General features: G+C 38.9%; 1 protein-coding gene across 1 annotated transcript; it reads right to left on the bottom strand.

Moving 5' to 3' along the window:
* On the bottom strand, positions 1–27,484 carry HAVCR2 (hepatitis A virus cellular receptor 2). Its single transcript, XM_036752113.1, is given in 8 exon segments — positions 1–390; positions 6,748–6,784; positions 12,234–12,360; positions 14,876–14,926; positions 16,946–17,013; positions 26,282–26,620; positions 27,395–27,466; positions 27,469–27,484. Coding segments are annotated over 8 exon segments (855 nt in total). The 3' UTR covers positions 1–245.
* Positions 27,485–27,743: the final 259 nt, after the last annotated feature.

Consider the following 27,743-nt stretch of genomic DNA (forward strand, 5'->3'; position numbering starts at 1 on the left):
ACCAGTTTGGCTGAAATGGAGAGTACATGTTGGGGAATAATGTGAAATCATTTTGGAAAGGTAGGTTGGAGTCTGATTGTGGAGGGCTTAAATTCCAGACCTAAGAATTGGTGTTTTAGCCTATATAAAATATGGACCAATTAAAGATGTTTGAGGAGTGGGGCAGCACAATCACCTAAGGGTGATCAGTGGGCTTGAAATAAGATGAGCAAGGACCTCATTAGAGTTATTTCTGCTTTGTAAAGTCACGATGCTGGTGTTGAATATTCATATTCATCTGGAATTTCATAAGTGTTCTCTTCTATGTTGTAGATGTTTTCTTCAACTTGCATTCTCTCTCTTCCTATATTTCTTAGGTCTTGGGGGAGTGGATTTGCCATGGAGATTACACTAGAGAAATAGAAAGGTAAATAAATGTCAGTAATGGGGCTCAAGAAGATTAACCTTTATATCTAGTGTAGAATTAAGGAAACACATTTGAAGAATGGGATACATAAGCTGTCAACCTTGGTCTGTCAGTTAAAAGACAAAGAAGCTCATCAGTTCAATATTGTAAGTTTTGGTCTGACCCCCTAGTACATTAATTCAAATTTTGCCATTGTAATTGCCATTTTCATGACTTCTTAAAATCTAGAATTATAGCCTTTTAGGGCTGGAAGTGATAGTAGAGATAATCTGATTCATTCACACTTAATACAAATACCAATCAAGAGAATACAGCCTCTTACAATTGCAGACTTTTCAGTTGTTTTTCAATCATATTTGACTCTTCATGACCCTATTTGGGGTTTTCTTGGTAAAGACATAGGAGTGGTTTGCCATTTCCTTCTTCAGCTCATTTTACGGAAAAGGAAACTGAGGCAAACAGGGTTAAGTGACCTTACCTAGAGTCACACAACTAGAAAATGTCTCAGCCTGGATTTGAACTCAGGAATATGAATCTTCTTGACTCTAGGCACAGCATTCTATCCACTGAACCATCTAGCTGCCCAATTTTAAATTACACAAATACAACCATAGGCTAGAATTCAAATGATCCCTTGTCCCATCACCATTCACTCACTCTTTGCCAAACCCAAAGCAAGGTTACTATTATCATCCATCTTCTCTATTCTTGCCTTCATGTGCTGCTGAATTCTCCCCAGATAAGCCATACAATTATGGTGGCTGAGTAGCTTACACAAATATTTTGCACAATTTTCTTTACAAAATTGTCTTGTGTTTATTTTGTATATGTTTTAAAAAGTTCATGTTGTCTCCCTCTAAGCTTCTTGAAGACATTCCATCTCTTATCCTAGTACCTTGATACTGGCTGTCTCTTATGCCTAGAATGCATTCTGTCTAACTTCAACTTTATAAAATCATTCACTTCCTTCATAACTCAACCCAGATGCCACCGTTATGGAAAGACTTTCCTGATGTGCCTGGGAAGCAACAGGGTACAGTGAAAAGAAGATGGGATTTGAAGTCTTTGGACCTAGCTTGGATTCCTAGTTCTACCAGTTGCTACTTATGTGACCCTGGGCAAGTAACTTCCCCTCTGTGAGACTCGATTTCCTCACCTGTAAAAATGAATGAGATAGACCAGTTAACTTCCAACATATCTGTAGCTATAAATTGATTCAAAGTGCTTTGTAAACCATAAAGAAAAAAAATGAGGCATCATGAGCCCAGGGATGGACTTGAGAGTCAGAAAGTTCTAGATTTAATTTACACTAGCTATGTACAAATCCCTGGACAAATCCCTTCACCTTGCTGGCATCTGTAAAAAGAATAGGTTGGACTAAGTGATTTCCAAGATCCCTTCAAGCACTAAGTCCACAATCCAATGATCTTAGTCATTAGAAATCTCTTCCTCCCAAAATTTCTTTCTATAGACTTAGCTGTATAATTATAAATATTGTAACATCTCCAGCAAAACAAAGGCTGCTGAAGGATGAGGGCTTTTATTTTTCATATTGTCTTTCTTAGCACCACTAGCCTTTGCCATATTAATGGATTGGGAAAACAGAAGCCACACAAGAGGAGAGGATGTGTCACAACGAAGAAGTGGGCTAGCAGTGACCAACAGGAAAAGCAGACCTGGAGAAGACAAAAGAAAAAAGGCTGCTGCCATGAGGAGTAGATGCCAAGATTCCATGATGAGGGATGGATGATTGAACAATGAGCAAGAGACTGAGCAGGCACTGAGTTGCTGAAACCCATTAGTCCTCTTGACACTGGTCTTTCATTCCTGTCTTTGCCTTCCCATCCTTCTCCCCTTGGAGGTTATGTGCCAGTTTCTCAAAATTTAGCTCTGCTTCCCAAAAGCTGGGGAGCCTTTCTGTTTACTCGTTAGCCATTATTGATATTCAGCTATTACAACAATCACAATTAACCATGGCATTGCTAGCCTATGTAGCTACTACAAACATAGTAGAGAGAAACGAGAAGAGGACATCTATATTTGGAAGGGTAAATAGATCTTACAACTGTAGTGTATTTTGCCAGAGTGTGATTTCCTGGGTAGGGGCTTAGAGTAACAGCAGCATTATTCATTCTTTTTTGTTGTTGTTGTTCAGTCATTGCAATTGTGACCCCATTTGGGCAAACAAGATGAAGTGATTTGCCCAGGGTCACACAGCTAGTTCAAATCTGACTTTGAACTCAGGAAAATGAGTCTTCCTGACTCTAGGCCTGGCAGTCTATCCACTGCAGCACCTAGCTGCCCTAATTCATTTTTATATCATCTCAAAGTAGGAAACAGGGGGAACACCTATCCAGAGTCTTCTAGGGCAGTGGTTGCCAAAACGTGATGCAATGACCCATGGGAGTCCCTGAGACCCTTTCAGGAGGTCTACGAGGTTAAAACTATTTTCATAATAATGCAGAGACATTTTGATTTCTAATATGGACCTGGAGATCTAAACCAAATAAGCAAAAGCTCTTGGGGCCAGGAGTGGGGGAGGGGGGTGTCCTCAAGAATTTTTAAGCAGGTAAAGGAATCCTGAAACCAAAAAATTTGAGAACCACTCCTCTAGACAATGAATGAATCAACAGATTGGGTGGAGGAGTCTGTGATTAGCTGCCTGCCATCACTTTTTTTTTTCCTTCCCATTGTTTTCCTCAGTTGAGTTTGATAGGAAAATTCTCTCTCAGAGAGGAGGGACTAGATTAGGAAGAGTAGCTTTCTGCCAATAGGAGAGAAGGGACAAGTGAGAAGGCGGGACAACCTTGCTCACACCAGCACAGCAGCCCATCATACCACTGTTAGACTTGGATCAATGATTCACAGAAGGGACATGATAGCCATCTTTAAATATTTAAAGGGTTATCATGTGGAAGATAGATTTGGCTTGTTTTGTTTGATCTTGGAAAGCAGAACTAGGGGCCGTGCAGAGTTGCAGAGGCAGTTTTCATTCTATTTAAGAAAAACCTTCTTTTACAAGTCAAGCTGCCCCAAAATAAAATGGACTTCTGGGAGTGGTAGGGTTCCTTTCCCCCACCCACATTATTAAAGGTCTCCAGGTGAAGGCTAGAACACTATAGATAGAATTTCTGCTCGGATGAAAATTGTATTAGATAGTTCCCGAGGAGGTCACTTTTAGCCATGAGAGTCTGTGACTTCTGCCCAAAGGAAAAAGCAAAAACAAAAACAAAAACAAAACAAAAACCTTGTAGATTAATTAATGTTCCATGAAAAACTGTGAAATTAATCTAGTCAGTCCCCACTTCCAGGCCTCTGTCCCCGCTTCTACCCCAGTGGTAACTTGCCTTGCCCTGTGATATATGTCCCACCAAGCTTCCAATAAAACTTGCTCTTAGATTCTAATATATAGAAGAATGAGAGCAGCTCAAAGATATTTTATCTAGGGCTTTTGAATTGTAACTTCCAACTCTCCAGACTTCAGAACCATGCCTCAGCTGCCTTACTCCTTACCCTACCACCAACCAGCTTCCATCCCACCCTTCATGTCCCTTCTCCCATTTGTGAGTTCCTCCTAGAATCTCCATTTTGAGGAGGGGTCCAGGCCAGCCACCTTTTATTCCTTCCCTATCTCCATTTCTTGACTCTCTGGACTTTGCCAGATTTGTCCATGCCCTGATGCAGGTACCTTCCCCTGCCCCTCCTTTTTTTCATCTCCCTTTTATGTGTTGCCTTTCTCCAGTAGAATGTAAGCTCCTGGAGGACAGAGACAATCTTTTACCTTGTATTGGTATCTCCAGAACTTAGCTCAGTGACTGGTACATAGTCATCACCTTATAAATGCTTGTTGACTTGACTTTAAAAAGGAAGCATTAAGCTAAAGGAATAAAGCTTTAACCAAGGCTTTAACCAAGTGAGTGGAGAAGAATTTTTCTAGGGGTGTAGGCTCTTGTGAAATCTCATCATAAAGATGATTCCACTGGAATGCAAATAACTTCCCTCAGCTGCCTCCCCTTTCAGTCTGGTCATCCTAGGAGTTTAATTTACTTGTACTAAGGAGGCTAAAATTCAAGATTCAATCCCTGTGTGAGTCATTGATTCATTCATTTATTCAACAGTCATTTTTAAGTGACCGCTTCCTTGGCTATAGTGTCTACTACTGGCCTTGAGTCAACTAGCTCAGCAAAAATGTAGTCAAGTATCTCTTCGTCACATTCATGTGCTATAGTGATGTCAAACTCAAACAGAAAGAGGGGCCACTAATCCATACATAAGGATCCCTATGGGTCACATACTGACTTAGTTTTAAAATGTGATATTATCTATGTTTTATTGTACTTTTACTTATTTTGTTAGTGTATTCCCATTACATTTTAATCTGATTAGGCCAAACAGGCATATTGTGGGCCATGTGCAGTTGGGGCAAGTTGTTTGACCCTTCTGATGTGATTCCACCACTAACTCAACAGGGGGAATGGTGGGTCACAAATAGTGGTCTCTTCAAAAGGGAGTCGAGGTCAAACTTCTCAGGGTAGACAGTAGTTCTGGCCAGAGTGAAGAATTCTGAAGGAACATCAGAGAACTGGCCAGGGAAAGATCACAGCATCACAAAGCTAGAGCTCAAAGGAACCCCAGGGACCATCTTGTTCGACCCCTTCATATTACAAATAAGGAAACAGAGACCCAGAGAGTTTCAGCGATTGGACTATGGTCACCCACCTAGGACGTATCAGAGATAGTCTTTCTGACTCCAAAGTTAACCTTCTATGTACTATGCCACTCTGTCTCTAGATATGATGGGGCATAATTGAAAAGTACACACAATAGGCCCTGCTTCCCTTCATGACTATTGAAGGTTGAATAGTATCTGGATAGGGGAGGCAGGGGAAGCAGTCTGAGCAAAAGCAGAGAGGCAAACACAAGCACTGCTTGTTTTAGGAACATTAAGAAGGCAGATATGACTACAGCAAAGATTCCATGTTTGGGCAAGTGATGGGAAACAAACTGGGAAGGGTAGACTGGATTGCAGAGAGATTTGGAAACCAGGTGCAGGAATTTGAACTTGATGCATGCAGCAGGCAGTAGAGAGATAATTTAGGTCATTAAGCAAGGGAGTGACGTAAAAATATAGTTTTAAAATTCATCTATCAATGCAGTTTAATAATGCAGATGTGATATGAAATGTAAGAGCTTAGAGTGGTACAAATGAAACTAGAAAAGAAAGACAATTGAGACATTTTAAAGGGAAAAAAATCTGATTTCTTAGGCATTTATAGAAGAGATGAAGAACTAAAATATGGAAGAATTTAAAATGACTTCAAAAGTTTCCTGCCTGGGAGACTGGGAAAATGGTGGAGACCGGGAAAATGGTGATTCCACTGAGACAGCTGGGAAAAAGGCAAGATTTGGAGTTGGAGAGCATGGACACAGAAGAGGATGAGATCTGTTTTGCACATATTGAGTTTAAGGTAAAGGTATAAAGCCTGGAGTCAGAAAGACTTGATCAGGCCTCAGACAGTTACCAACTGTGTGACCCTGGGCAAGTCACTTAACTTCTGTCTGCCTCAGTTTCCCCAATTGTAAAATGGAGATAATAATAGCACCTACTTCCTAGGGTTATAATGAGAATCATATGAGATAATATTTTTAAAGTGCTTAGCATAGTGCCCAGTCCAAAGTAGAAGGGAAGGAAATACTATGCAGGTCTTTAATAAATGCTTGTTTCCCAACACCCCCCCCCCACCCTCATCAACCTTTTCTGGTGCACGTTGGCATGCAGTTGGAAATACAGAACTGGAATAAAGTCGAGAGAGGTCATGGTTAAATATGTAAGCTTGGGAATAGGGTGCTATGTAGGGTTAATATGTGATTTTTAAATGCATAAGATTGAGCTGAGAGTCACTCTACATTTATTTTTATTCATTCATTCAACAACCACTTATTAAGCAACTATCATATACAAAACATTGTGCTTGGTGATGGAGGAGATACAAAAGTAATTAAAAATGTGATCCCTGCCTTTTTGGAACCAAAGCTCTAGCAAAAGGAATATGGCATTTACACAATGGAACGTATGAGATCAGGACATGATACTATAAATGCAAAGAAACAAAGACTATTTCTAACCTTGGAGTGGGAGAAGAGAGTGGGAATAGAAAAAAAGATCATGGAATCCTTCCTATAAGAAATAATACTTGATCAGGCTCTTGAAGGAAGGGTAAGATTTCAAAAGACAGAATTGGGAGGTAGGAGGATAGGAAGGATATTCCAAGCAAAGGCAGGAGAACAAGAGAGCATTGGAAATGTATGGAGAGCAAGGAGTCCAGTAAAATTATATTTACCTGGATTTCTGCAACTTCTTTTTGCTACAGAAATGTCCTAAAAAAGATTGTTATGGGGAAAAAAAAAGTTAAGTGAACATGTCTGTAAAAAAATATGTAATAAATTATAAAATTTTATAATATAGACTTTAAACTTTCTGTTCATGATCCAGATCTGCCTTCAAATTGAAATTATCATATGTATACTCACCTGATTCTTTTTGTTGTTTTGTCAGTTAGTTGTGTCCAACTCTTTGTGATCCCATTTGGGGCTTTCTTGGAAAAGATGATGGAGCAGTTTGCCATTTTCTTCTCCAGCTCATTTTACAGATAAACTGAGGCAAACAGGGTTAAGCGACTTTCCAGGGCTCACACAGCCATGCTCTTCTTCTACAGCTAGTAAGTGTCTGAAGTCATATTTGAACTCAGGTCCTCCTGACTCCAGATTGGCACTCTATCCGCTATGCCACCTAGCATTTTATCATTATTTTACAACTAACAGGTCATCATTATCATCATCATCATCATCGTTGCCATCACCATAGTCATCATCGCTATCATCTTTAAGAATTCCAATAAAGAAACTGAATTGGACTGGAGTATTATTACACCAAAAATTGTTGCTCACAACCTTTCAGACATAACGTAGGTCCATAACAGCTTTGAAACAATACTCTTAATAGATGTAACCATGCTCAGTATAGATGGCTTGGTGGTGCAATGGTGCAACTCTGGCCCTGGAGTTGGGAGAACGTGAGTTCAAATCTAGCTTCAGACACTAGCTGTGTGACCCTGGGCAAGTTTTACTTAACCCTGTTTGCCTCAGTTTCCTCATCTGTAAAATGAGCTAGAGAAGGAAATGGCAAATCACCCCACTATCTTTGCCAAGAAAACCCCAAATAGGATCACAAAGAGTTGGACATGACTGAAACAATGCTCAATATTCATAATCTCTAAAATACATGGAAATAAAATTGTTCAAAATACAGAAAACTGACAGAATAAATTGAAACTGACTGGAAACAGAATAAGAACCATTGCACCTCTATTGTCCTGTCTGCTACTGGAGTCATCTGTGAGACACCTTCAGGGAATCTACCAGAGATGAACTTATACTCTGATACTCTTCTTCAATGACAAAAAGCAGTTGCTTTGTGCACTTCTGTAATAGTGCACAGAATATTAGTGTGAAAGAACAATAGTGGGGCATTAACTTATCCTCAAACTACTTCAATCTGAACACTATTAAAAAAAATACCAGAATGGGATAAAAGTGATAATTATGATAATAATAGTAATGACAATAATAATAATTTATTATGGACCCTGGTTTTCTTTATGCCCCTACAGCAAGTCATTCTGTAACAAAGGCAATTAAATCAGTGCCAACTAGATATATAGCCAACATGAGAGACAAGGAAGCTGTCTCCAACACCACTTTTCTACATCCAAGATGCCCTGAATAAACGACTGTTGAACTGAAGTGAATTCTGAAAGAGCAACAGAAGTGGTGTTCCCCCACCTGAGGAGATAAAGAGAGTCCAAGATTCTGTCTACCTTCTCATCACCTTTACGTAGGTAGTCCTGGAATGCTGAGAATGCTCTCCCTCTTCATCCCTTAGCCTCAGAGGTGATTCAGAGCCACCTCCTACAAGAGGACTTCCCAGAGTCAGGCAGTTGTTAGCCCTTTCTGATACCCAGGAATGACTTTGTATTTATTTTGTACTTACTTATCTGTATATAACCTGTTCTTCCAACTTCCTAGAACCTAAGTGCTTTGAGTCCTTTAGGGAAGACTGTTTCTTTGTATACCCAGAAGGAAGGAAAGAAGGAGTGAGGGAAGGAAGGGAGGATGAAATGAAGGAAAGAAGAAAGGAAGGAAAGGAGGAAGGAAAGAAGAAAAAGAAGGAAGAAAACAAGGAAGGAAGAAAACAAGGAGAAAGGAAGGAAGGAAAGAAAGAAGGAAAGAAGGAAAGAAGGAAAGAAGGAAAGAAGGAAGGAAGGAAAGAAGAAAAAGAAGGAAGAAAACAAGGAAGGAAGAAAACAAGGAGAAAGGAAGGAAGGAAAGAAGGAAAGAAGGAAGGAAGGAAAGAAGGAAGGAAGGAAGGAAGGAAGGACACAAGCATGTATTAAGTGTCTACCATGTGCCAAGCACTGTAATAAGCTTTTTACCAAAAATATCTCATTTGATTCTCATAATGACTCTGGGAGGTAGATATTATTATTATCACCATTTTATAGTTGAAGAAACTGAAGCAAACAGAAGTTAAGTGATTTGTCCAGGGTCATATAATAATGTCAGAGGCTGAATTTGAACTCATATCTTTCTGACCCACTGTTCTATCTCCTTCACCACCTAGATGTCCAGAACCAAAACTCAGCACAGTGTGTGGTAAAGAGTACAGATTAATAAATGTCACTTGAACTGAATTGAATTGTGACACTACACAAGTGGACCTGGAGGCTATATACATACCATGAATAGATCTAGGTTCTGTGGCAGAGAAAGTAATTTCTCTGAAAAACACTGAGCTACGTTACATGGCATTAACAAGAAAATTTTTAAGTAGGCCACTTAGTACAGTGTTCCCCTCCAGGATTGCAAGAATGAATGTCTTTCTTAAGAACACTGGTCAATGTATTAACCAATTATGGTTCTAAAGGACAAATAATGAAGCATGTTACCCATCTCTTGTTAGAGACGCGATGGACTCAAGATACAGAATGAGACAGACATTTCCCAATATGGCCAATATGAGAGGGCTTTGTTTCTTTGTTGTTTTTGTTGTTTGCTTGACTATGCATATTTGCTATGGCTTTGTTTTGTTTTGTTTGCCAATTCAGGGGTGGGGTACAAGAAGCAGGCATTGGGCAGCCAAGACACAAAAAGAAAGAAAGGAAAAAGAAAAGTGTCATTGGAACATTGAAAAAGAGAAAAAGAATCACAGAGAATCAGGACAACTATAAATAAGAGAGATCCCCATTTTCATTGCTAAAGAGACACTTGGAGATGGAGTCTTGTACATAGAGCACAGTCCTTAAGGTCTTGAACCAGATTCCAGAACCAGGACCAAGAAAAAAACACTAATTTTTTATTCTGTTTTTTAATAAATTAAACCATAGATTGAAAAAATAATTTTACCCAAAAGGTGAAAAATACCACCATAAACATAGAGTCCTAAGGCCTATCAAGTGAACCAGTTCAAACCCAAACCAAGCAAATAAACCCCAACTAAAAAGGAACTAAACTGAGGGCACCCAGAAGGTGAAGAACTTTGAGATCATGCAATATAATGATTGGTCAAAGAAACTGGGGTTATTTAGTCTGGAGAAGAGAAGTCTTAGGTAGGGTCTGATAGACTGTCTTGTAAGGAATGATTTATTGTATTTTTATTCCAATCAGTATCATTCAGTTTAGTGTGATTCCACAGGGGTAGTGATTATTTCTGTTATACTTATCTATTAATATCCATTCAGTCAGTATAATAAATTAATATTAATATAAGTACATATTTGCAATATTAGATAAGGTTAGATAGATTCTTCCTTATAATAGGCCCAAAAACTACAAGCTATAAGTTACTGACTTATTCTGAAGTTCACTTGCATAATCATAGGAAGCTAACTAGAGGACCTCCACCCTTTCTTCCTGTTGAGTAGGGGACCAAGCCCAGCATGGCAGAGATGACTCAATGATGTGAAATATCCCCCAGCTATTTTTGTTGCCCCTCCACCCTTCATCACTTCTCTATTGCCCAACATAAGGAGATGGCCATGAGCATCTGGCCAACAAGTGACCCTGTTTTCCGGCCTGTGACCTGACTGTCTACCAGCCCATCATCCCATGTAGTTGTTTTGATATCATGACCATTGACCCAGCCCATGGGTCTGCACATTCGCTCAATAGGCCCTGGAAGGTCAAGACAGGTTTGTCAGCCATGGGATTCTGCATTTTATCTAGACTCTCTTGGAGGATCAAGATCTATGAACCAATGAAACTCTGTATTCTCCAGGTATCAAGCACTATAAAACTAAGGCTCTGGAGGAAGGTGGGCATCTCAGATAGTGAGGAAGATCTGAGGTCTCGTTCATTAAAGTGACCATGTCCCTTTAATAAATGGTTATTGGCTCAGAACACTGCCTCAGTGTCTTTTATTGCAGATTGAACAATTTTGGATCCCACAGTCTTCAGGCATTTGAAGGGCTACCATATGGAAGAGAGATCTGATTTTTTTTTTTTGTCTTGGCCCCAGAGGGCAAAAATAGAAGCGATAAGGAATGGAGATTGAAAAGAGAAATTTATTCTTGGGATGATAGAGTCAAAGCTGAAAGGGACCTTAGAAACCATCTAGCCCAACTCCCTCATCTTACAAATAAGAAAACTGAAGCCCAGAGAGTTTAAATGATTGGATCATGGTCACACACCTAGGATGTATCAACCCTCCCTCCACTATTCCACACTGCCTCTAGAAATGATGGAGCAAAAGTACACACAGTCAGCCCTGCCTTTCTTCATGGCCATTGAAGGCTGAGTAGGATTTAGATGTAGGCAGGGGGAGCAGTGAGTGTGAGCAAAGTTAGAGAGGCAAGTAGAGTGGAACACAGATTGTGTTAGGAACACTCAAAAGACCAATATGAACAGAGAGAAGGAGATAGATAGATAGATAGATAGATAGATAGATAGATAGATAGATAGATAGATAGATAGATAAATAGATAGATAGACAGATAGATAGATAGAGATAGATAGATATATATGTATGTATGTATGTACATGTATGTATGTGTATATCTTCACATATACATACACACACAAAGACATACAAATATAACATATATATTTTGTTGGTCAGTGTTTTTTTTCAGTCATGTCTGATTCTTCACAAACCCATTTAGGGGTTTTCTTTGCAAAGTTCCTGGAATGGTTTGCTTTTTCATTCTCCAAATCATTTCATGAATTGGTGTTAAGTGACTTGCCCAAGGTCACCAGCTAGTAAATGTTTGAGGCCAGATTGGAACTCAGGAAAATTAGTCTTCCTGACTCTAGACCCGGCACTCTATCCACTGTACCACATAGCTGCCCATACATATATGTATATGTGTGTCTGTGTATATGTAGGTATATATAAATGTATATATACATACTATATATGTATATAAAATATATGTATATATAAATGCATATATAAATACACACATTCATATTCTTCGATAATAATTGTTATATGTATGTGTGTATATGTGTATATATATATGTATATATATATAGGTATATATATACATATAAATCTAGTTTATATGGCCAATAGGTTAATTTGTTTTGCTTAGCTATACGTATGTGTAATAGGTGCTTTCTCCCCCCTTACTTCCTCAATGGGGGCAGAATGGAAAAATAGGGAACTGCAAATAAAATAAAATTGAATTAAAAAAAGAAAATTAATAAAAGTGAATTTAAAATTGTTTAGAGACGCTTAAAAAAATGAGAAGAATTTCTTGAAATGACTTACTTTTGAGAATTAAGATACCCAGGGCAAGAGCTAAGACTAGTGTCATAAAGATACTAACACAAATGTATATTTCAATTCTTGTGGAGTTTCCAGACTTTCGTAACTCATTAGCTGGTGAAGTTATTTCCTATGGAAACACAAACAGAATTTTAAGTTGGGAGAAGCAATAAAAACAACAAGGTGTTTATGCATTTATCTCAACTCATGATAACTCAATAACTCATAGATTATAGTGGAATTTGGGGGGACCCGGGAACTAAGACTCATACCTAGCCTCAGTTGGCCAGTAGAATAGGGATAATAATAGCATTTAGCCCACAAGATTTACAAGTCTGAGATTCTGTGATTATTGTAGTAAAACCTACATTAGCTCAAAGAAAAGGGGGTACCTATTAATCTAACTTTCTGGTTAATTGCCAGCTGCACAGAAGACACATTTTGTCTCCAAAACCAATGGGGAGTTCCAGGTCATGTGAACAGGAAGATGGAGGATTAGACATTTTCTCTGAACCTCATGACCTCTCAAACCTCTTCAAAATGGTAATCATGCACCGAAGATAAAGCAGCTTCAGCTATTTCCCTAGTCTAGGTGCAGAGGTGTAAAACATTTACCTGACCTAGGCCACATACAGCCCACAACATCCCTGAATGTCAGAACCAGATTAAAATGTAATCAGGAAATATTTAACCAAATAAATAAAAATACAATAAAACATTGATAACATTAAAGGAAAAGGGGGCGGCAGAGGATGTCATGGAAACAATGACCATGAACTTGGACAGACTTCTATTGATAATGGAGGAAAGAAGGGCCTGGCATGCTATGGTGGATATGACTGAACAGCAGCAAGAAAATATTACATTTTAAAACTAAGTCAATATGTAGCCAGAAAAAAGTCCAAGGCTTTAGACTCTAAGGCACATAGTGGATAAATTTAACAACTTAATCCAGAAGCAACAAATTCTACAAGCAATTAGGAGAAAGATTTTCAAATACAAAGGAAAGGAAATTAAAATAACATAAGAATATTTTGCACCCACCAGACAACTCAAGAGGGAATGGAGTAAAGTGTTCTGAAGAGTAATGAAGCCCAGCCAAGGGTCACTCACCTACCTGGCAAATCTAAGGTTAACTATAAATGAAAAAAGATAGGTATTCAATAATAAAGAAGTATTTGAAACATTTTTTAGAAATAAAAACAAACCTGAAGAGAGATGGGAAGCAAACTCTGTAAGACAGTGGCAGAAACTACTTAGAGGGGAGAACCCAGAGCAGATGCTTCAGAAGTTTTGACTCAATAAGAAAAGTAGAAAATACAGAGGGGCTAATTAAGTTGAGAGACCATGAACCAGAGCAGGTGATCTACAGCCATCAGAAAGAGCAGGTGGATAATGGCAGGGGGCGAGGAGAACAGAGGAGAAATCCTTCCTGGAAATTTAAAAAAAAAAATTAATGAACAGATTTAGTTGAAAGGGAGGCAAAGAAGGTAGAATCTACTTGACTGAAAGGGGAAAAAAAGACAGAAAGAATTAAATAACTAGATAAAACAGGGGGTAAAAAGGAAATAGTAAATACAACCCCAAAGGGAAAGGTGTAGAAATGGGAGGGCAGATCAAGGGTGAGAGGAGGAGAGCTAGAGGGAATAGAGCCACCTTGAAAAAAGATTAGGTAAGGTAACTGAAGAGCCATAGTGCTTTGTTTACAGAGGAAGAGTGCAAAAAAATTATAACAAAACAAAACAAAAAAATTAGAGACAAGTGGAGAAAATATAAACCTAATTCATAACTTTAAATGCGAATGGATTTAAAAATCCAATAAAATTTTTAAAATGATAGATTAGATAAGAAAATAAAACCCCATAATCTATTACTTAGAAGAAATGCATTTAAAAATCAAAGACAAACTCAAAGTAAACCTGATGCAATGGGGCAAAAACTATTGTTCATCAAGTAAATCCAAAAAAGCAGGACTTGCAATCATGTTATCTGGCAAAGCAAAAGAAAAAAAAAAGCAACAACATTCAAAAATTAAAAAAAATTAAACAAAGAAACTATGCTGAAAAGAATCATAGACAACAAATATCAGTAATAAATTTATATGATCCAAATGCCATAGGATCCAAATTCATTAAGGAAATACTAACTAAGCTAGAAGAATACATAAGCACAATATACACATACACACATACATACATAGGCACAAAATAACACAGTACTGACATAAAATTTCAATATCCTTCCTTCAGTTTCGGATAAATTTAACAGAAAGATAAATAGAAAAAAAAATATGAAACTGAACAAATTGCTAGAGAAACTAGAGCTAAAAGACTTCTGGCATCTTCTAAATGGAACTACAAAAGAATATATGTATTTCCTAGCACCACATGGAACTTTAAAAAAAAAATTGGTCATATGTTAAGGCACAGAGATATTTCCCAAAAGTGTAAAAAGGCAGAAATACTGAATACATCCTTTGTAGACCACAGCACAACAAAAATATGCATTGGTTCAGGTACCACAAACAAAACACACAGACTCAAATCAAGATCTATGAAATCCAAAATAATGAATGAGTCAAAGAAAAAATCAGAGAAACAATTGATAATTATGTGAATGAAAATTATAATGATGAAACAACATACCAAAATTTCTGTGATGAAGCTAAAGCTATCCTCAGTGGCAAAATAGTATCCCTAAAAAAGTACATTAACAAAATTGAAAAAAAAGATTAATAGAATATGCATTTTTTAAAATTAGAAAGTCAACAAATAAACCTAAAATAGGCACAAAAGATGAAGTATTAAAAATTAGAGGAGAAATAGATAAATTGGAAACAAAAACCCTGAAGAGTATCTTGTTGATGGAACCAACATTGTCCCAGTTACCTAGGTTATGCAAAGTCCTTTACAAATACTATCTCATCTGAGCCTCCCAACCATCTTATAACCTCAGTACTCTTTGAATCTTCTCTCTTCCTTGCTTCACATTTAATTTATTTTAAAGTTCTATCTTTAGGACTACCTCCAAAATCTCTTTCACATTGGTCCCATCTCTCCATTTTCATTGCCAACACCCTAGTTTAGGCCCTCATTTTTTCACCTTGTATGATAGTAATAGCCCCCTGAATGATATCCCTGTCTCTAGTCCATGGAATCTGTGATCCATCCTTTGCACCAATACCGAAATAATTGTCCTAATGTTTAATGACCCTATCACCTCCTGATGACCAGAATGACCTAAATGACTATGTTACCTCCCTACTTAATGCTCTGTTGTCTCATTGCCTAACAAACTAATCAGCCAGACACTCAGTGCATTCATAATCTGGCTCCAAATTACTTTTACAACTTCATTTTTCGTTTTACTTGTGCATGGTTATACTCCATCTAAAAAGAACCACTTGCTGTTTCATGAGCTTGTCCTGATCTTTCTTGCCCCTTTGCATTTGTACATACTCTCCTTCTCTCATCCATGTTGCCCCCTATTTCTATCTACTGACATATTTCTCCTGGAAGGTCTAGCTGAAATGCCCCCTTCCTCTGTTATGGATCCCCTAATCTCCTGGGCTGGAAATGATTTCCTGCCCACTTGCCCCTCCCTTGTGGAAATCACTTTCTCTCTCTAGGTCTCAGTCTGTGTCCTCACCTGAAAATGAGGAGGTTGGAGGAAGGAAAGAAGGGAGAGAACCAGCATTTATTAAGTGCCTGTTCCATGCCAAGCACTGTGCTAGTCATTTCACAGATATCCCATTTGATCCCCTCAAACAACACTGTGAAATAGGTACAATTGTTATCCTCATTTTGTATTTTATATATATATATATATATATATATATATATATATATATATATATATATATATATATATATATATATAATGTTTATGTACACTATTATATGATATGTTATAATAACAATATAATAATATTAATAATAATATATGATGAAACAACATACCAAAATTTCTGTGATACAGCTAAAGCTATCCTCAGTGGCATAATAATAATAAAATATAATATATATTGACAGAGGTTAAATGACTCATCCAAGGCTGGATTTGAACTCAGCTCTTCCTGACTCCAGGCCCAGTGTTCTATCCCCTATACCACCTAGCTTGCTCTGTACTTCACCCCTCCCCTAAAAATGAAATACAGTTGGGGAAAAAATGGTTAACGGGTTTTTCAAATATTAATATTTAGAGAACGACAATATCTATCCCTTTGTTTCTTACTTGAATAAGCAATTTATTTAAGATACCTCTAACTGGTATGCCACTGAAATGCCATCTTACCCCACAATTATTCAGGTGAGAGTTTTCAGAAGGGAAAGGGGCAGGGGCAGGCCAGAGGACAATCAGAGTCCTTAGTCCCGCCAAAATCATCTGGGACTAGGAAGCTGACATACCACTATACTGTGGAGTGGGAAGGGGGCCTGAGAGGGCCTGAACGTTCACTCAGTCCTAGGGTATCACAGATACCCTGAGTTCAAAGGAACCTCAGAGACCAACCTGCCTACCTGAACAGGAATCTCCTCTAACAACATGACCAATAAGTGGCCAACCAGCCTTTGCTCAAAGACTTCTGAGGAAAGGGAAAACTCACCACCTCCTGAGGCAGCTCGTTTTCCTTTTGAAATCTAGATGACTTCAGTCAGTCAGTCAATAAGCATTTATTAATCATCAATATCAGCTCACAAGTGAGAACAAGGTCTTACTGTTGGGTTATTAGACCGGGTATTTCTTGAAGTCGGCTGTGTTTGATGTCTGAAGGTGGTTGTCTCGGCTGAAAAAAAAAGAAGAGAAAAATAAGCTAAAATAATGAAAAATAGAAGGATAATCTATGACTTTATCAAATAATACAGGAAATTCCTCTACCTACCCATCTATGACATGGGAGACAAATCCTAGGGAGCGGCCTGAGTCACACAAAGGTTAAGTGATTTGCTTGGGCTTTCTAGGGTGAATAGGACTTGAGTCTAGGCCTTCTTAACTCCTGACTTCCCAATTCTCTATCTACTGGGCTGTCCTGGGTCTCCCACCCATCCTATCCTCACTTTAGACAAGAAAGTGAGGCCTAAACTGGTAAAGCGTTTTGATCGAGGTCCTGTATAGGTAAGCAACAGACCTGAGATTGGAACTCAGAACCTCTGGTCTCCAAACCAAAATTCTTTGGACATGCTTCTTCCATTGTTTTTGTTCAGTCATGTCCAACACTTTGTGAACCTGTAGATGATAGCATGCCAATACTGTCCATGGGGTTTTCTTGGCAGACACTGGAGTGGTTTGTCATTTCCTTCTTGGGTGGATTAAGGCACTCAGAGGTTAAGTGATTTGCCCAAGGGGATTTGAACTCAGGGCTTCCTGACTCCAGGTCCAGTGCTCTCTATCCATTTCATCACCTAGCTGCCCCATTCTTATTCTATTAGCTAAGAGTATCTTTTTTTTTTATCATAATACATTTAGCATTTGCAAAAAGAAGTTTCCTATCTGATGCTAATCACAATATGACCCCACCTTTGGTGTCATCCTTGACTCTTCACTCTCACCTCCCAATATCCAATATGCTGCCAAGGTACACCAATGTTATCTTTATACATCACTCAAATACACCCCCTTCTCCGCTCTGACACTGCCACCACTCTAGTGCCAGCCTGCATCACCTCATGCCTGGATTATTGCAATAGCTGCTCGTGGGTCTGCTCTGCTGTCTCATCTCTTCCCTACTCCAACCCATCCTCCACTCAGTTACCAAAGAGATCTTCCTAAAGTGTAGGTCTTTGCCCTACTCCACTCAATCAATCAACATTTATTAAGCTCCTACTATGTGTCAGACGCTATGCTAAGCACTGGGGATATGAAAAAAAAAGGCAAAAGACACCCCCTCTGCCCTCAAGTAGCTTACAATCTACTGGTAGAGACAATGTGCAAATACATGTATATAAAGTAAGCCGTATACAGGATAAATAGGTAATAATTAACAGAGAGAATGCACTACAATTAAGAGGAGCTGGAGAAGGCTTCCCATAGAAGGTGGGATTTAGTTGGGACCCCATAAACTCTAGTGGTTCCCTATCGCTCCCAGGATCAAATATAAAATCCTCAGTTTGATATTAAAGCCCTTCACATTCTGCTCCTCCCCCCTCTACCTTTCCAATCTTCTTACATCTTACACCCACAATGTAATTACCTTCGATCAAGGGACACCGGTCTTCTTGGTGTTCCTTCAACAAAACACTTCGAGTCCGCCAGCATTTTCACTGGCTGGATGTCATGCTTGGAATGCTTTCCTTTCTCATCTCCACTTCCTGGTTTCCCTGGATTCCTTCTGATCCCAGCTAAAATTCTATATTCTATAGAAAGCCTTTTCTCATCCTCCTTTATTCTAGTGCCTTACCTCTGAAATTCTGTGCAATTTATCCTGTCCATATCCTGTTATTACATAATCTCCCTCATTTGACTATAGGTTCCTCCAGCAAAGGGATTATCTTTTGCCTTTCTTTGTATTGCCAGTGCTTAGTCCACAGCACCTGGTATATAGTAGGTACTTAATAAATGTTTATTGACTGACTAACATGTACTCAATAAAATTAAGCCAGGCAGAGAGGAACCTTCTACTCTATCTTGTCTATTAAGCCTAACCTCCTAGAAGTAAATGCAACTTATTTCATCTTTACAAATTTAATCTTTAGGTGATGCTGTTTTTCACCTGAAAGAAAATCTACCACATAGTCTGTGAGAAATGCAGACATTTTCTCAGGATGCACGACAAATATGGGCAGGTAGGTGGCACATTCACTCTCACGCAGTTGCTATTTGACATATTCAGTCATTTCAGTTGTGTCTGACTCTTGGTGACACCATTTGGGGTTTTCTTGGCAAAGATACTGGAGCAGTTCAGATGAGGAAACTGAGGCAAACAGGGTTAAGTGACTTGCCCAGGGTTACACAGCTATTAAGTGTCTGAGGCCAGATCTGAACTCAGGAAGATGAGTCTTCCTGACTCCAGGCCCAGCACTCTATCCACTGTGCCACCTAGCTGTCCCTGGTCACCTATTTCCTAAAAGCCATTCATGTCCGACCTATCCTTCCTATACCCCTATCATTCTTTCTTACCCTGCCATTGTGCTTTCTAGAACCTCTGCTTTAATACTAACAAACTATTTCATGTTAGATTTGCGCTCTAGTTCAAAATCACTCCACATATTTGGTATTTACTTTTACACACATCCCTCCCTTCCCTCTCTCACCCCAGGATCGAACGCGGGCTCCTTGAGGACACAGCTGTTTGATTTCTTCTTTTGTTCTTGTAGCCCCTACCACAGTATCTGGCATATAATTGGCATTTGATAAAAGCTTACTCAAATGAATTGATGTGGTTTATCTGCCAACTAAGTGTTACTTCACTTAAAAACTGATTTGAAAACCCAGCTCTTCGGGAAACCTCTCTTACGCATTACTAGATCCTCAAGACAACAAAACAAAAGTGGAAGTTAAGAAATATGCAATCTACAGTGAGGAAATGAAGGCTTATTGCGATTTTTCTGGCCTAGAGTCCCAGGCTCAGACACTCCTCAGGTCTCCTCCTACAAAGTTCAAAGGTCTCTGATGTTTATAAAGTGGTTTGAGCTCCCCCTTTAAATGCAGATTTAGCATTTTAGCATTCCAGAGCCTAACCTTCTCCTCTGAATGGGTCTGTATTTCCCCTACAGCAAGGAGGGGGTTATCTTAGGCTTATCTCAAATCTAAACAAACTTCGGTTATCTTGTTATTGTGAAAGGAATCTCAGGGAAGAAAAACACATGATGGTATTGTTAAATCCACAGGAATCTTAAACAGAGAATTCTTCACTCTGGAGGGAAGAAGCCAATACCGAAATTGACATCTCCTTTATAATAAGTTTTTGCTGCTCTGTGATCGCTTATTTTTCTTGTACCAAATCATTTTGTTGTGAAAGGGAATAGTATAACATAATTCAGTCTGAATTTGCCAGCTCTTACACAGTCTCACATGCCATTGATCAAATCATGTCCTCTCCCCCAGTAGGTTCCTTAACTTTGAGTTGAAAGGGACCTTTGAGGTCATTCTGTCCAAACCTTTCATTCTATGGGTGAGGAAACTGAGGCACAAGTCTTCTATGGCTTTCCCGCCATTATTGAGAGAGTAAATGGAACAGCCAATTCAAGCTCAGGCCCTCTTACTCCCTCATCCTACCATGATGCACAAAATGATTATACATAGTGGAGACCCAAAATGACGTGAGTGATTCATATAGGATCATAGGAAAATGGAATTTAGAGCTCAAAGGAACATTTTTTTTGTTGTTCAGTCGTGTCCGACTCTTCATGACTCCATTTGGGGTTTTCTTGGCAGAGATACCGGTGTGCTTTGCCATTTCCTTCTCCGCATCATTTACAGATGAAGAAACTGAGGCAAACAGGGTTAAGTGACTTGTCCAGAGTCACATAGCTAGTAAGTATATGAGGCCACATTTGAACTGAGGAAAATGCTTTCTCCTGATTCCAAGAGGGGTACTCTATCCACTGTGCTACCTAGCTGCCCCAAGGAACATTAGAGTTCACCTAATGTCATGCATGATATACAGTTATCCTTTCCACATCTCGACTTCCCCATCATGGTTTCAATATATTGCGGGTTGGCATAAAAAATTAAATGGGAATTTTGGGGGAGTTTTGTAGAAACCACAGATGATACAAGAAGACCAGCAGATGATATGAAAAAGTTTAGAAACTTAGAAATGCAAAAAAATATATGTGTGGTATCATATAATATCAACCCAAACTTTACAATAAGGTACTATAAACACCCCATAAGAGAAAAAGAAAAAATTCAGACTTCTTCCCTGGTATGAAAGGAGGGCCAAAAATTTTATGCAGATTTTCCAGACCATATGAGTGATTCTCCTAACCTGCCCTCTCCCCCCATCCCCACCCACCCCCTTGATGTGGAAAGGATAACTGTATATAGTTCTCTTCCCATACATTTAGAGTACCTTGCAACTGAAGAGCTACATGGAACCCAATATGATATAATGGACAGAATAATGGTCTGTGTGACTTGAGACAAATAGCTTAACTTCCCTGGGACTGAACTTACTTTCCCCAACTATAAAATTAGCCATTTAGGCTAAATGGCCTCTAAGATGCCTTCTAACTCTAAAATCCTGCAGTCCTGAAATCTTAGTCCTAACTCGCCCATTAACTAGAACAAGTCACATAAACAATCCCTGGGCTCTAAGTTTCTTCATTTGTAGAAAGAAGTAGGTAGATGAGATGTAAGTTCTCCTCCACCTCTGACATTCTCTGAAGACAAGAACAAGGGAAAGATGTGTGCCAGATGCTCAATGTGACTGCTGAATAATACTGGTCATACCACACAGTGTGTTTGTTCTCGAGGCTTCATTTTTCTCATCTATAGAATGGGGTTCCACTAGATGATCTCTAAAGGAGGTGGTATGGTGCAGTAGGGTATAGGATCTGAAGTCAAATGGGTTCAAATCCATAGATTCCAATATTGGCTCTGGCCACTTGCTTTTATGGTTGTTCAGTTCTGTCAGACTCTTCATGCCCCTGTGGACCATAGTACACCAACACTGTCTTTGGGGTTTTCTTGGTAAAGATACTGGTCTTGTTTGACATTTCCTTCTCTGGCTCATTTTACAGATGAAGAAACCGAGGCAAGCAGGTTTAAAGTGACTTGCCCAGGGTCACAAAGCTAGTAAATGTCTGAGGCTAGATTTGTACTCAGTTCTTCCTGAACTATACACTGTGCCACCTAGCTGTCCTTGCCACTTACTATCAGTATTATATGGGTAAGTGGTTAACAATTGGTTCTCTGGTTAAAAAAATATATATATATATATGCTTCACACACTTTAACATTTAATTTCCATTATCAACATTTTCTCCATCTTTCTTAAATCTAGATAATCATCAAAGCAATAAATCACTCTTTGATTTGTGGTCTTTGCCAATTTCTGAGGTATAAATACTCACACCGGATCATTTAACAATAGGCTCTAGTTCAAGCTAGCTCCAGCACATCCATGATTACTACCTATGTGACTATGGACAAGTTACTTAACCGCTCTTGGCCCAACGATGAAACAAAGGTCTTGGACTAGATGCAGCTAAAGATGTCCCATCTCTAAATCTCTGATTTCCAGATCCCTCCTAACATTCCATGATTCTAGGTTTTCCTTTGCCACTAATTAGCCAGGTAATGAAATAAATAATAAGTAAATAGCCACTAATTAAATAAATTAGTTGTTTTCAGCTCAGTTTTCTTTTCTTATCCATAAAGCTGAAAAAAAATCGTCTCTGTCTATTTCACAGGTTTGCAGAGAGGATCACATGATGCAATGGCTATGAAAGCATTGTATAAACTCTAAAGTGGCGAATGTACATATAAATACACACGTACGTATGTGTATGTGTATATATCTCCTTAAGGAATAATGGAAACCAATCATAGCACAAATAAATAAATCAATAAAGAGCAAAGGTCCAGTCTCCAGGAAGGAAAATTTCATCTTGAAGGAGATGGCAATAAAGTCATCCTCTGCTACTTCTTGCTGTTGTTGAGTCATTTCAATAGTGTCCAACTCTTCATGACCCCATTTGGGCTTTTCTTGGCAACGATGCTGGAGTGGTTTGCCATTTCCTTCTCCGGCTTGTTTCACAGATAAGGAACTGAGGCAAACAGGGTCACACTGCTATTTAAGTGTCTGAGGCTAGATTTGAACTGAGGTCATCCTGACTCTGGGATCTGCAGCATCTTATCCACTGGGCCACCTAGCTGCCCCCTTTGCTACTGAATGCCTATGTAAGAGCCAATGTGGCTTAATGATTAGGACAGTGAACTTGGAATCGGAAAGACATGAGTTAAAATTCTGCTTCGGACATTTACTAGGCATGTGACCCTGGGCAAGTCACTTAACTTCTCTGTGGGCCTCAGTTTCCTAGGCTCAGCCTCTAAGGTCCCTTCCAGTTCTAAATCCTTGATTCTATGACCTCTGGCAAGTAATTTGACTTCTCTGAATCTGATTTCTCCTATGTAAAAGGAAGGGTTAGATTAGTTGATCCCTAAGATACTTTCTTACTCTAAATCCCAAGATCCTATGGGATTTGATCTCAGCTGAGTCAAAGATTTAGATATAGCAGATCCTACTGAAAATTCCTTCAAGACCTTAAATCTTCCCTCATTTTTCCCCATTCTACCACCACTTCAAAATAGAACAGAAAATTCCTTGCTTCGTTAATAAGGAACTGTTGTCACCTGAAGTGTTACCAGAAGTATTCCTCCTATAATTGGGCATGGGAGGAAACCGGCTTGGATTAATTCTTGTTAGTAGATCAATTCCTTCTTACATTAAATGCTGCCTTACTTCTCATCTCACATTCAACAGGAAGATACATTATTACCTCTGCTCTCTCCACGGTCCTCTCTCTTTCCCATCAGAAACACTCTGAGCTCAGACACCAGCCAAGATTCTTTTTCCAAACCCTCTACTTTCCCTAAAGTGTGTACTGCCATTTCCAAGATACATAAGGAACTGATTCAAATTTATAAGAATAAGAACCATCCCCCAATTAATAAAAATTGTCAAAGGATATGAACAGGAAGTTTTGCAAGGAGGAAGTTAAAGTTGTCAATAGTCATATGAAAAAACTGCTCCAAATCCTGAATAAAGAGGGAAATAAAAATTAAAGCAACCCTGAGGGTCACACTCTTACCCCTCAAATTGGTGAAAGTGACAAAAAAGAGGGAAATGACAAAAACTGGAAGGATTAAAGGAAAATAGGCATCTTAACGCACTGTTGGCAGAGTTGTGAATTGGTACAGTCATTCTGGAAAGCAACATAGAAACATGTCCGCAAAGTTACCAGACTATGGCTAGATTACATCCAGAGATACTAGTATTAGGCCTATACCAAAAGACATCGAAGAAGGAAAAAAATGACCCACATGTAAAAATATTTACAGCAGCTCTTTTTGTTGAAGCAAAGAATTAGGAGCTAGATTTTAAAATCATTAGTATAGAGATGATCATTGACTCCATGAAAGCTGACAAGATCACCAGATAAAACCGTATAGAAGAAATGCCCAGGATGAGCTTTGGGGGATCCCCATAATTCACAAGTATGACCTGAATGAAGATGGAACAAAGGGGAGAGAGAGAAAGAGCAGACAGATAAAAGGAGAACTAGGAGAAAGCAATGTCAGGAAAACCTAGAGAGAAGATAGCATCAAGGAGAGGAGGGTAACTGACAGCATCGAAGAATGCAGAGATGTTGGCACAGGAAATGGGAGGAGGGTCATGGTTGGAGAGATTAGGTAAAAAGAGGTGCTTCTAATTCTATTGAAAATTTTCTGGAATTTTACTTGTGGGATAAAATCCACAATTAATTCAATTAGAGCTTTCAGTTAATGAAATTTAGTTGCTAGTCTTCATTTGGTTCTTTTATTATCCTACTGCTTTTGTAAAAAAATTCTAAATTATGGAATAAAACAAGCCTTTCCATAACATAGTGCAATAAAAATAAATGATTGCATGTGAAACTGCAAATCTATTAAGTACAATTTTCTATTCCTTTTAATTATATAATAAAGTTATGTAAATTTCCTTTTTTCCCGTTTTTTCTTCCCTCCCCACCCCCACCCTAGAGATGACTACCATTAGACACAAATAGGTATATATGTATAAAATTATCTATTTATCAATTCTTTCTCTGGATGCAGACAGCATCTTTTTTCAAATGTCCTTTATAATTAATTTGGGTATTTATAAAAGTCAAAATGACTTATTCACTCAAAGTCATTCTCAAAACAGTATTACTGTTACTGTATACAGTGTTCTCTTGGTTCTGCTTATTTTGCTCTTCATTATTTCATGGAAGTTTTTCCATAGTTTTCTAAGATCATTGAGCTCATCATTTCTTATAGCACAGTAGTATTCCATCACAGTCGTATGCCATGACTTGTCCGGCCTACTGCTTTATAATGTAACTGAAACATGACCTTCTCTCATGGGGGTGATTCTCACGTTCATCTTTGCCTCAAATGCCTAGCCAGGCTCTAACCTGCTCTAATTCTGATCAAGAACACTCTACCTTAGCTCCTTGAAGGTCAGTGACCACGAAAGCTCACAGTTCAGGGAAAGTATAGAGTTTGGAGGGAAGGTTTTGACTGGTATCGCAGCACAAATACCACCTCTGCATGCCAGAGGGCTTTTTGTAGGGTTGTGCTGGAATGTGTCTAAAAATGGCCTCAGCAGTGGGTGGAAAAATGTATGACCAGCACATTTTAAAATTTAATCTGCATTATTAGCATTTTTTATATTACACAAGTCTAAGCAATCAACAAAACAATAAATCAATCCCTGGTTTGTAGGGCTTACTGATTTCTGTAGTATAAATGCTCACACTGAAAATTTAACAATTGGCTCTCCTGGACACGTTCTTTCCTGGGTTTCTTCCCATCCCTCCTGACCTCTTCGCTCCACACACACACTGCTAGTGCAGTCTCTCCCATTTATAATGTATATATCTTATATGTACATGGTTGTTTGCATGCTGTCTCCTCCCATTAAATGTAAGTTCTTTGAGAGCAGGGATCATGTTTTTGCCCTTTTTTGTATCTCAAATGCTCAGCACAGGGCCAGCAGTAGGAGCTTAATAAATGCTTATTGATAATGACAATGATGTTTAGTTGCAAGAAAGTAAATTTAAGGTCAATAAAAGGAAAAAAAAACTTAACTATTAAAGAGTTAAGTGGAATGAGCCACTTCAGGGGGTGATGCCCCACCATCACCACCACCACCGCTGGAAGACTTCAAGGAACAGCTGGGTGACTACTTCTCAGATGTGACTTGCATAGGCTCTTACACAGATATTAATCAGATTAGATGTCCTCTAAGATTCCTTCCATCTTTGATGCTTCATGAGACTGTGAATTTCTGAAAGTCTCTTCTTATATACCCTTTGATTTTCCCATAAGAATTTCATAAAGGAGAAACAAAAAAATACACTTACCTGGTTTGACCACTAACTCCAGAGTTGTTTTGTGGTCATTAAATGGGCCTTTAAATTGTATCCTACAGCAATAAGTCCCACTGTCTGCTTCTCCCACATTCTCAATTGTTAGAGACACATTTCCTCTGACAAGATCACTCTTTAACTGGTATCTCTTTATCTTCTGATATGTCACTCTCCATCCATCAGTCCTGAGAAGTTCTTCACTACATTGACTAATGGGGCAGATGCCTCTACCCCAGCATATGGGCACAGTTTGGTTTCTTGGATTAACCACGTAGGAACATGGTAAAAGGGCAGTTTGACCCACCACTGCTATGTAGGTACCTACTGAGGGCTCTGCAGGTAGAGATCAAAAAAGAAAAAAAAAAGAGTCTAAGGCAAAGGAAGCAACAGGGGTAGGTAAGTTTTATTAAAGCAAAGAATAATAATTCTTCAAGTGGTTCACTGAAGTGATTATATCACTCATCTGGTTTTGAGGTTGGCTACCTGCCATGGTAGGGGCAGCAAGGTGATGGAATAGACAGAGCACCAGGTCTGGAATCAGGAAGATCTGAATTCAATCCAGCCTCAGACTTTCTAGCTGTGTGATTCTGGGCAAGTCACTTAACCCCTATTTGCCTCAGTTCCTCATCTGAAAAAAGGGGACACTCTGGAAAATGAAATGGCAAATCACTACAGTATCTTTGCCAAGAAAACCCCATACACATATAAGGTCACATTGAATCAGACATCACTAAAGCACTTGAACAGCAACAAAATCTGCCAATAAAACTTTGTAATATCTCCAAAGGAAAGGGACTATGGAAATGAAAACTAGAAAAGGAAAAAAATCAACACCTAGGAAAATGGCTAAGCCATCTCTCTTAAGGTATCCCTGGGAAAATGTCTAAGTCATCTCTCTTAAGGTGTCCCACGTTTGTAGCTAAACTACAGGATGGATGTCTACACACAGGATGCAAAGAGAGAAGGTAGAACAAAGCTTTCCTCTGCAAACTAACTTACAAGGCTTTTTAAAATAGCCTTCACATCTGCTGAATATCCCATCTGCCTCTGCCACACCCTTAGCCACAGTGCCCTTCTTATGGAGAACCATTTAAATCATCTACTTACCAGCTGGCCACAACAGAAGGACAAAAATGAAGAGTTGGAACATGGCACCAGTTGAAATCACTAATGGAAATGTAGGTTTAGCGTAGCCATAGTTTAAACTTCCCAGTTTCACTTCTACTTCCTTGTCTACTGTCTGCTCCCAGAGAACCATATAAGACACTCACTAGGTTCCTCATGGGAACATCCTACCTCAACACAGCATCACCTCAGAGCTGGGAGCCTGAAATGAGAGCCAGCGATGAAAAGGAAACCTCAGAAACTGTTACTCATCTCCTTAATCGCATCTCACGCTACACACACCCATAAAGGCAACAGCAAAGAGAAAAAGGAACTTCTGACATTTGAAACC

The sequence above is a fragment of the Trichosurus vulpecula genome, chromosome 3, assembly GCF_011100635.1.
Source record: "Trichosurus vulpecula isolate mTriVul1 chromosome 3, mTriVul1.pri, whole genome shotgun sequence".
Classification (NCBI taxonomy): domain Eukaryota; kingdom Metazoa; phylum Chordata; class Mammalia; order Diprotodontia; family Phalangeridae; genus Trichosurus; species Trichosurus vulpecula.